The following is an 11,079-nucleotide window of genomic DNA, read 5'->3' as shown; positions in this document are numbered from 1 at the left end:
AAAATAAAATGCCACGCTGGCAAGAGGACCCCGCGGCTGTTTGGATGCCGGGCGTCCCCTCTGCGTGTCGGGGATGAGTTTTAACAGGGCTGGGCACAGCACCCGGACCCCCCGTGACGTCCCAGGGAGGATGGGGAAGGTCGGAGCGGCTCCGTTTGGCTCAGGGGCTCTGCACAAAAATCCGAATCTGATCTTAAAATCACATAAGAAGGGGGACAGCAACGCCCTGAGGAAGCGAGTCCCACTTCTGGGTGCTGCTGCTGGAGTGGTTTAAGGCGGATTTTGAGCTCAGGTCCCTACTGATGGAGCAGATCTGTCCCCATCCCTCTTTACATAGTCCCGGTGTTTGCCCCCCTCGATGGTGCCAGCTTGGCACAGGTGCATGAGCGTGGGCTGCAGGCTGGGAACTAACCCTAACCCTAAACCTAAACTAACCCTAACCTTAAACCCAGCACCGATAATTAAAAGGTCAGCTTTCAGAGGGATCAACAGCCCCACGAGCCTTAAGGCTAGCAAAAGGGAGAGATGGAGGGTAGGTAAAATTCAGACTGGCCTAAATTGCTTAGGAAACCGAACCCACGGACTGTCTCTTTGGAGAGCTGCTGAGCTCGTGGGATGGGCTCATTGGGTTTAGGTCCTCACCCTTCGTGTGTGTTTGTGTGAGAGTGACCTGAAGTTAGCGGAGCAGAAGGGAGCTCGAAGTTTCAGTTATGTTTTGTTGAATTTTGTTGGCATTTCCTTGGAAAGGAACAAGAAAGGTATGTGAAAATATGCATTATTTTTTTTTAATCTGTATTTTTGTCCAATGTTCATTTCAGCGAAGAGCTGGATGCACACTTTACTATCGTTTTCAGTGTAGGTTTAATGGCAATGAGAGGTGTCGGAGGACTGATCTGAAGACTTCTGATTAATCATGAAACAGGTTTTTCAAGGCAAGTGAGAGGCAAGGAGGAGGAGGTGAATGAGTGATTGAAGTTACAGATACGTTCGAGCCAACATTACTTCTGCAACCCACTGAGGAGCACCAAAACCCATAATATTTTTTATTGTGTTCACTTGTCCCCTTGTCATGTATGGGTCCTCCTCTTGCATCTCCTCTGACCTTCATATCTCTTTCTTTCTTTCTTTTTCTTTTTCTTTCTTTCTTTCTTTCTTTCTTTCTTTCTTTCTTTCTTTCTTTCTTTCTTTCTTTCTTTCTTTCTTTCTTTCTTTCTTTCTTTCTTTCTTTCTTTCTTTCTTTCTCTCTCTCTCTCTCTCTCTTTCTTTCTCTCTCTCTTTCTTTCTTTCTTTCTTTTTCTTTCTTTCTTTCCTTCCTTCCTTCCTTCCTTCCTTCCTTCCTTCCTTCCTTCCTTCCTTCCTTCCTTCCTTCTCTTTCTTTCTTTCCTTCTTTTTCTTTCTTTCCCTCTTTCTATCTCTCTCTCTCTTTTGACTACTTACTAACTTTTTTTCCTTTTTTAACAGGAAAACTGGATAGAGAAGGTGGTGTGTCTCTCCATCCCGGCCTGTGTTTGGGATGTATATGGGAACCAGGAGCAGGGAAGCAGCCCCATCTACCTCTGGCTCGCAGGATGCAGCCCCTAGGATTGGGAACCTCCCTGGCATCAGCCTCTGCGAGCTCCGATGTTGGTCCTTTATAACGTGCTCAGCATGGAAATTACACTCTCCCAAGCCGCAAGCTGTGAACGTTGCTCCATGAAGTAAATGTCAGTGAAGCAGAAACTGGATAAAGGCCTAAAACTCTTCCAAGTTTCTGAAGGGGACTGGACTAATTGGCTCAAGACTAGCTGTTGGTACGGGAATATAAAAGCTTTGCCCCTGTTGATTTGGCCAGACCGGAGAAAATATGGCAGCATTTCCATCACCAGGATGATGGGATCCTGTAGGGATCTTTGCAAGCTGCTTCAGTGCCCTGCCAGCAAAGCAGGTCTCCCCTTTTCATTGAAGCCCATAGCCTTGTAGGGGCTGAAGATCTGCTTGCATGTCTTGATCCGGATCTGTTTTATGGGGTTGGAAAGTGCAAATCGCAGCTATGGAGACAAGCGTTCTGAGCGACATGGCACAGCTAGGCTATTTGCACAAAAGAGCACAGAAGATACTCACCAGACTTTTCTTTCCTTACACTAAAATGCTGCCAATAACGAATCTGCAGCGCTGGCGAGGGAGGAGCCAGTTTCCAGGGTAAGTGCGTGACAACAGGTCGATGGCAATGTTTGGCCTGAGCTGGCTGCTCTTTAGCAACACTCTTGAGAAGGGCAACGTGGTTTTGCCTACGAGTCCTTTACATGAAGGGCTGCACTTTGCTCCAGATTTCCACGACTGTAAACTAAACGTCACCATCAGTCTGTGATCACTGGTTTGATAATAAATACTTTTTTCTTCCTCTCTCATTTCCCTTTTCTTTTTTTTCTTTTTTTTCTTTTCTTTTCTTTTCTTTTCTTTTCTTTTCTTTTCTTTTCTTTTCTTTTCTTTTCTTTTCTTTTCTTTTCTTTTCTTTTCTTTTCTTTTCTTTTCTTTTCTTTTCTTTTCTTTTCTTTTCTTTTCTTTTCTTTTCTTTTCTTTTCTTTTCTTTTCTTTTCTTTTCTTTTCTTTCTTTCTTTTTTTTTTTTTTTTTTTGAATAAATCCTGGTTTCTCACAGTGCATGTCTCTTTTCAATCCAGACACTGCCCGACCTGGTAAAACTGCTTTAAATGGGAGGAGCTGATGCATCAACAAACATGCACTAAATGACGTTGCCCTTTACCAGGTTTTTTCTGACGCGTGCAGCATGACGGAGCTCCACGAAGCCGTGGCTGTGGGGGACTATGACCTGGTGAAAGAGCTTTTGAGGAAGGGGCGCTGCGACCCAAATCACAAGGACGTGGACTGGAACGACAGGACCCCGCTGCACTGGGCTGCTGCGAAAGGTAAGGGCGCCCCTGCTCTGTCACCTCTGCAAACCGTGTCCTGAAAGGCATCACAACTGTAGTTGTCTTGCTACGATAGCAATTAATACTGCTGATTGTCAGAGTTTGTATTGATCCCTTTGTCCTTAATGAGGAAAAAGAGAAAGGCAATATCATTTTACATGGGAAATGTGCCCACAAGATAATATATGGGATTACCATCAAAGAGATCTTTAATTTTTTTTCTGTCACTTGTGAAAACTGTGAATTTGGTACATGTACAATTCCACAACACGTGTATAAATGTACATACAGGCTGTCCACTTGTCCCTCAGAATAATTTTCTAGGAGGTGGCCTCATACGGTGCAGAGATGTGTCTCGTGCACATGCACAAATGAGCAGAAAGTGAAATCCACTGTGTTTATAACAGTTATTTATCAAAAGAAATAGAACAAACTAATTACAGTTGCCCTCCCGTTCTCCCATCCATTTAATCAAATGGCCAACACAGGGCCAGAGCTGTTAAAGTCAAATATCCTTTTGCGGCCTTGCAAAGAAAGATGTGAACGCAACAATACAGTTGCTGTATAATTGTACACAGCATAAAATGTGTGCTGCAGTGTTTGCCATATGCGCTGGGATCTCAGATCATGAGACCTGCCTTTGCTCAGAAATCAGTTTGCTGCTTTACAGCTGGTACCAAGTTTTACACCCGACAGATTTCTCATTTGGGCAACAGAACAGGGAACCAAGCAATTTTCATAAAGCTGTTTCATGTATATATAAATTTACATAACCGTTATATATGAAACATTAATGTGACTAAAATGTAAACTGCCAAAGCATGAAATCAGGGAACGAGGACTTATAAACACTGTGATGGCCTTTTGATAAATCCAATACAACAAGCAGTGAAATCTGTGGCCCCAAGGAAACCACATGTACACAGTGGTGGGTTACTGTGGAATGATGATGAGATGCTGGCGTGGCCTGCATGCAACGGGGAACAGCCTCACTCAGCAAAGGCCATGCTTAGCGGGGTAGAAACAACTTTATTTTTGTTTCTTTAGGCAATTCCACAAGTTAGAAAAATGTGAAGTTGAATGAAAACAAGTTATTTCTCTATCTCATATCAAACTTTTGTTTTATTAAAGCTGTTCACAACTTTTTGATGTTAAATTTTATTTTGGATTGAGCTAAAAAAAATAAAATGAAAAAATGAAATAGTAAACTGACAATTACTCAAGGGTTACTTACAATTACAATCTAGGTTGGAAAAGACCTCTAAGACCATCGAGTCCAACCGTTAACCTAGCACCGCCAAGCCTACCACTTGAGATGTACTACTCCAGAAGTAGCAGGAAGCTTTTTGATTTTATTGCTGTTCGTGTTGTAAAATACTTCTGGAAGCAGTCTACTTTGGGAAAAAAAAAATCAGCATTTTCCAATGAATATCATTTATTTGATAAATAAAATGGCCAGGCCACGGGTAAAACATGACTGGAAGGATTCATGACCAAGTGGGTGGTGACTGTCTCCTGCAGCCTGAAGGGATAAAGCCTCGTTTTGGAGTTTTTCTCCCCGTTTTTCTCTCCATGCCAGGGCAATCGGAGATGGTTAAGCTCCTCGTGGCTCATGGTGCCCGGCCCTGCCTGAGGAGCGACACGGGCTGGACCCCGGCTCACTTTGCGGCTGAGTCGGGCAGGCTGGGCGCGCTTCGCACACTTCACTCCTTGCACGCGGCCATGGACGCGACGGACCTCTTCGGCGACACTCCCAGGAGGCTCGCGGAAATCTATGGACACAAGGAGTGTGCCAGGTTCTTAGAAACGTGAGTAGTGGTAGCTGTTCCCAGCATGGTAGACGATGATGATCCCGAGTGCCATATATAGGGCCGGAATGAATATGAGTGCATTATTCATCTTTCTGCCTAAACCTGTCAAAGCTGTTGAGAATTAGGTTGGAAGTGAGGAGACATTTCTTCTCAGAAAGAGCAGTCAGGCATTGGGACAGGTTGCCCAGGGAGGTGGTGGAGTCACCGTCCCTGGGGGTGTTCAAGGAAAGGTTGGACGTGGTGCTTAGGGACATGGTTCAGTGGGTGACATTGGTGGTAGGGGGATGGTTGGACCAGATGATCTTGGAGGGCTTTTCCAACCCTAATGATTCTGTGATTCTCTGAACGCATATACAAAGCAAATACAGAAGGAAGAACTAACAATGCCACGAGTATTAACCTCTTAGAGTGGTGAACGCTGACTGCAGAGGTTAAATTGTGTAAGAACAGCCCTTTACCAAGTAATGATAGTGTATATACAAGATTTGTGGTAAAAACTGACACACTTTTTTTTCTTTTTACGTAACTATTGAAAATTATACCATTTGATCTGTTAGTAGGGTGGCTGGATGTGTTACTTTCTAATTTTGGAAAAGTCTGATCGTCTTAACCCTTATAGTTATCATTGTGGCATCATATACAATTAGTATTAAGCTTTTAATAGTTCAAAACAACCAGTTGTGTTTTTCAGCTGACATATCCCCACTGATCTGGCTCAAAATTATTTCCATCTGTGTGAATCTGTACTGAAATAGATCTCAAGCCTCAGTCTTGGCATATGTAACTTCAGCTAATGGAACAAGTCTATTTGTTTGCTTTGGTTTTGTTTTTCTGATGAGCTCGATTTCAGAGCCCTTTACAGGACTCCACAACATGCCCAGCAGGGGCCCCTGGGCAAGAAATACCATTTGTTTCCCTGAGAGTGCCAAGGCTGAGAGCACCCAAAGGCTTTTTCCTCCCTTGAAGTTTTCTCTGATTTTGCAAAACTATCATGCAAACAACTTTCTAGGAGAGCCACGCGTTCATGTTTCTAAGCTCTGGTTATTGTGGAAGCGGATGCAGCCTTTGCATGTCACCTGCCCATCCCACATCCATCCTAATGCTTTCATCTTAATGAGGATTTTCTCTTTATACTATTCTTGGGTCTTTGCTTGTGTAGTTTCTGTATCCGAACAGGTAAATACTTTCTTCCCTAGAGAGTGAAAGGCCTGCAGACTTGTTCCCCTCAATGAATCGTTTATAGCAATTGACTCCCAATTCAGCTGCTGTCGTGTTTACACTAACCTCACCACGAACTCCTGTTTATCGCGTTCTGCCAAGGGTGTAGAATTTGCTCCACACTTGGCTGTGCCCCAGAGCCACGGTGGTGAGGTGACAGCAAAGAGGGGGGTTGCCTGGATCACACCGACGGGCAATGCCCACGGCAGGCAGAGGCGTCTGCATGGCTGGGATGGGCGGTGGAGGCAGCTGGAAGAAGGATTGACAGGGTGATTGACGGGATGATTGACAGGATGATTGATGGGATGATTGACAGGAAGGTTGATGGGATGATTGACATCCAATCTGAGGCACCAGATGAGCGGAGAGGCGACAGCCTAAGGCGACTCATGTAGCTGGTGGATGGTTTTCTGAGGTGAATGACTCATTTGGGGTGGAAAAAGTGAATAGTTTTCTTTCAGAGCCATGTGCTGGTCTGACTCGCCCTGTGGCCGTGCACAGCTCAGCCAGGAGCGTGGCTAGCGGGAGGAAAGGGTGTGAGCGCTCATGGTGCTGAGCTACAGCAAAGCTGCAAAAGGTTTGGTGACCGGGGTGACAGGCTGTGGTCGTGACACGGAGGAGGTGACGGTGCAGCGAAGTGAGATGGACCCAGTGTCTGTCCCTTGGGGGACTCAGGCAACCAGACCAAGCAGGGCTGCAAATCTCCCACCACGGACACCTCAGAGAGGTGCAGGATTAAGGGCTGTGACAACTTACAAACCAGAAAGACTCTTTGAATGCCCGTGCCTTGGACAGTTTGTAATGTACGGGCACCGCACAGCAACAACGCAGCCTGCGGGCAGCCAGAGCAGCCAAAACTTTGTCACCGGAGTTTGGGAGCCATTTTTATAAGTCCAAACTCTATAATTTACAGCTGTTGTGGAAGTGTTCACCCTCATGCAACAGTTTCACCTCCTCACATCGGCAGATAGAGTTAACTAGCATGAATTACTGGTATTTGTAGTGCAATCACAATTACCTTCTGCTTCTGCAGTTGTGCAGAAGATCCCAGTGGTTATGTCCATCTCCAGGCATTGCTAAGGCTCTGGCAGGAGCTGGGCAGTACTGGTCTGGCTGCAAACACAAAATAAAGTTTTCAGCTAATGCTGTGCAGCACAGAGTAGATCTGTCCTCTGGTCACCCTGTTGGCTGCATTGGGATGTAAATGTGAGGAGTATTTTGTTACACAGCATCACTGTCAGCCTTGAATATTTGCCTGTCATGCAAAAAGGTACCAAGAAAGTAAAGGAGATTTTTAAAATAACAGCCTGAGGGGCTGTGCGAAATGCAGGGCTGGAGTGCATATCTAAACAGTGAGAGGAGCATCCAAATCCTTCCTAAATCCCTTTTCATCCTTCCCTGCCACCACCACCATGCACCTTGCACGCTGTGTGCCTGCCCGTGGTGCTGCTGGCCGCATGAACACACGCTTCTTCATGTGGCCAGAATGAATGCTCCGTGCTGAGGGCTGTTTGCATCCACATGTCAATATTACATGTATCAACACGTTAATATTATTAACACATAAATATTAGGAATATTCTGCTAGAGGGTATCTGCACCACTCGCTGAGGTTTGCATGGACATGCAAAGCACTGAAACCAGCCTTCAAATGCAGAGCTGCCTCTGAATAACAAACATGTAATTTGCATCAGGTTTATTAATTTTTTGTGCACCACAGCTTTACCTTGGATGCTTTTGGAGCTGCTGGGAGCAGCGCCAGGGCAGCACTGAGACCTGTGGCCCATGCCTGCTGCCATCCTGCCCACAAAGAGCCAAGAGTCCAAACTGCATCAGAGGCTCCCTCTAGATGAGTCCAGGGCACATATTTATACATATATACATATATATATGCACAAACCTATGTACTAAACCCATGCTGTGCAGCGCATCTCTGTGCAGAGCCGCCGGCTTTGCTCTGTGCTCTCAGCTGGGACACCCCTGCACAGATGTGAGGGTGCTGCTGTATGGCAGGAAACCATTTTTTTTGCAGATATTTGGTGATATTTTTGTCAGGGCTCCATAAGCAGTTACAAAACCAGAACTCTGCAGGGAGGCAAAATGGTTTGCCTGCTCCGAGACAGGCCTTACAGCTATATTTAGTGTTCGCTGTGGCCTCACCTTGACTATTGCGTGCAGTTCTGGGCTTCACACGATAAAAAGGATGTTAAGGTCCTTGAATGCATCCAGAGGAGGACAATAGAGCTGGTAAAAGGGCTGGAGGGCATGTCTTATGAGGAGAGGATGAGGACACATGGGTTGTCCAGTCTGGAGCAGAGGAGGCTGAGAGGCGGCCTCAGTGCTCTCTGCAGCCTCCTGAGGAGGGGAATGGAGAGGGAGGTGCTGTCCTATGCCCCCTGGATGGGCATCAGGAAAAATTCCTTTATTTTGAGGGTGGTCAAAGACTGGAACGGGCTTCCTAGAGAGGTGGTTGATGCCCCATGGCTGTCAGCGCTCAACAGGCATTTGGACAATGCCCTCGGTAGTAGGCTTCAACTTTTGGGCAGCCCTGAAGTGGTCAGGCAGCCGGACTTGGTGTAGGCCCCTGCCACCAGAACTACTCTGTTCTTACACCTGGGTGAGGTGTCAGTGTGTGGGTGATGGTGGCGGGGCTGCAGGGGCTCTGTGAGGGGAGGCCGGGGCTGTCCCATGAGGACATAGATGGGTCCAGCCGGCCCCAATGGCACACAGGGCCCAGCTGAGGCCCTCAGTGAGGCTGGTGGTGCCTCTGGGGAAACAGATAAACTCTTGCTTTCTTCCGCAGAGCAGAGGTGGAGAGCAGAAACTATCGCAGGACAGCTGCAACGAAAGGAACCCCCTTGGATCAGAGAGATGAAGACTGGGAACTCAAGAAAGAAGAGTTTGAGAGAAACTCATCGTGTGCTCGGCAGAACTACACAACCGCTGCTCAAAAGAAGAATCGAAAGAAAATGGGGAAGCAGTAGTGTGCCCTGCCTACTTGGTGCCAACGAGAACTTGCAGTGCAGAGCAAAGACCCTGGCAGACCTCAGATGCTTCTGCAGGGTGAAATATGGATGAACAACAGAAGCGGTTGGCCACAAGAATGCATCTTTATGATGTACTGTAAATTTTGTCGTTCTTAGGGAGTAGGTAGGCGTGCTTCTGTCCATCTGCGTGTCTATATATATCAGACCTCATATATCAGAAAACTGCAGAAGGTATTTAAGTATACTAATACTGTAATTCACTGAAATGGATATATACTTATAGAAATGACAGCACCTACCCATATTGCCTGGGAGGGAAATCTTTTTGTTCCTGTTTGACTGAGGAAATCACCTGACACTGTACTTCTGCTCGCAGTAGTGATGTCCATGCCCTTTGCTTGTTTGCTTCTGGTCCTGAGTCAGACGGGGGGTCTTTAGGGGCTTGTAGCCTCTGGTGGTGCCTCTCTCTTTTCTTTGGCAGTGGGACATAGTTGCTTCTTCTGGTTGCAGGGGACTCTGATGTTGACCTTTCACTGGACACGAGTCTAACAGCCTATATCTACCATTCTTGGTCCGGCAGAAGGGAATACATGCTCCCTCGTTACTGGTTTCAGACATTTGTGACTGCCAAGACAGTTAGAGCACTGCCTTATTTTTAGCAGTGCCCCCAGCCATTTTTATATCTATGTTCACAGGAATCCATGGAACCACTCCTGAGCTATCCCTCTTTCATCCCTTACCCTTATCAAAAAATGGGAAAAGCATTTTTTAACTATTTCACTTCTCGACTGCAAAAAAATATTTGGAATTTGATCCAAGGCAGTTTTTCATGCCAGCACTGGGCAGCCATTCATACCGACCTCTGACACCTATGTGTCTGCTTTCCCTCCCCTTATGGGACTTTCAGAGATGGAAAAAGGTATCTTCAGCGTGGTTTTGCTGGAGCTGCATTTTTCTCTGTGTGAAAGATGTTATTTTTGCCTGCGGAGCCTTGTGGTATGCAAGCTTTTGCGGGGTGTTGTGACATGGGTTGTAGGGAGTAAGGACAATCTGTGGTCTTTTTGTGAAGGGACTTCATGTTGAAGGATCAACTTTGTGAGCAACATCAGGAAAAGAAGGGAAGTACGGTGATGCCTGTCCTTTAAAGGCCTTTAGGTGGGGAGATGTGTCCAGATGGCATTTAAGATCCACCTCTCCTGGGGGATGTGGGTGTTGCAGTTTCTCCTGTTGTGGAACTGGACTCAGTGGGGTTTGGCATCTGGTCTGAGAAGTGCAATTGCAGCTAAAGGCAAACAGCTAAAGGCAATGTGCTCTGACTGGCTAGTTTTGATCAGACGACTCAGGCCCTTTCTTTCTTTTTAGCAGAACAACATGAATGTAATTTTTTTGCCTTACTAGTGCGGGAAAAGCCAGAAAAGAGTGAAAGGTAATGGTTGGTAAAAAAAAAACAAAAACAAACAAAAAACTTTCTTATTAATCTCTTCCCCTTTCATTGTTGTGGGGATGGAGAGGAAGAGGGAAGGGAATGTTCTTTGCCCATGGAAGAGGCAACCCTTAAAATAAAGAGCTTACAAACCAAGTTTTTTGTCCTTCATTTCAGGTTTTCAAATTAGTGTCTTGAGGCCACTCGTGTTCTCTGAGGAGAGCTATTCTTCTGGGCTGATTTCTAATAGAGGGCACATAGAAATCAGTGAGCCCTTCACACTGCTCTCCTACAGGATGAGCGCATCTCCTTTATCTGGGGAAAAGGTCCAAGAAGCTTTCTGCTAGTAGGAATACATTAAAGGTTGTCCTAGAAATTACAGCGGAGAGAAAGCTTGATTGCTTTTTATTAGGGTGAATCCGTGTCCAGCTGGGATGATGTTACACCTGAGGTATAACACCTGAGGTGTAACAGCATGAAAAATGTTCTGCTTGTGCTGGACCTATTTCATGTTCAGCTAATCTGCTGTGGTGGGTTGGCCTTCACTGGCTGGCAGACCCCGTTCAGCTCCTCTCCCACTCCCACTTCTGAACAGGAAGAAAATGAGATGGAAAAGCTCATGGATGGAGATAATAGCAGGGAGATCACTTACCAACTGCCATCAAGGACAAAAAAAAAAAAAAACAACTTTGACCTTGGGAAAATTAACTTAATTTATTAAAAATAGAACAGG

The 11,079-nt window shown here is 45.8% G+C and overlaps 1 protein-coding gene across 3 annotated transcripts; it reads left to right on the top strand.

Moving 5' to 3' along the window:
* The first annotated feature begins 35 nt into the window (after nt 1-35).
* ANKRD66 (ankyrin repeat domain 66) lies at nt 36-10,961 on the top strand. 3 transcript variants are annotated; one of them, XM_048065775.2, is made up of 5 exons: nt 36-758; nt 1,462-2,178; nt 2,745-2,904; nt 4,487-4,715; nt 8,740-10,961. In XM_048065775.2, the coding sequence occupies exons 3-5, from the start codon at nt 2,766-2,768 to the stop codon at nt 8,918-8,920; spliced, it is 549 nt and encodes a 182-aa protein (XP_047921732.1). In that variant the 5' UTR covers nt 36-758; nt 1,462-2,178; nt 2,745-2,765; the 3' UTR covers nt 8,921-10,961. The 3 variants fall into 3 exon arrangements, with proteins under 3 accessions (XP_047921732.1, XP_047921731.1, XP_047921733.1); XM_048065774.2 differs by having other exon boundaries at nt 2,659-2,904; XM_048065776.2 differs by lacking the exons at nt 36-758; nt 1,462-2,178 and adding an exon at nt 2,212-2,339 and having other exon boundaries at nt 2,659-2,904.
* The last annotated feature ends 118 nt before the right edge of the window (nt 10,962-11,079 follow it).

Source organism: Anser cygnoides, chromosome 3, assembly GCF_040182565.1.
Source record: "Anser cygnoides isolate HZ-2024a breed goose chromosome 3, Taihu_goose_T2T_genome, whole genome shotgun sequence".
Taxonomy (NCBI): Eukaryota; Metazoa; Chordata; class Aves; order Anseriformes; family Anatidae; genus Anser; species Anser cygnoides.
This window is presented reverse-complemented; position numbering and strand designations above follow the sequence as displayed.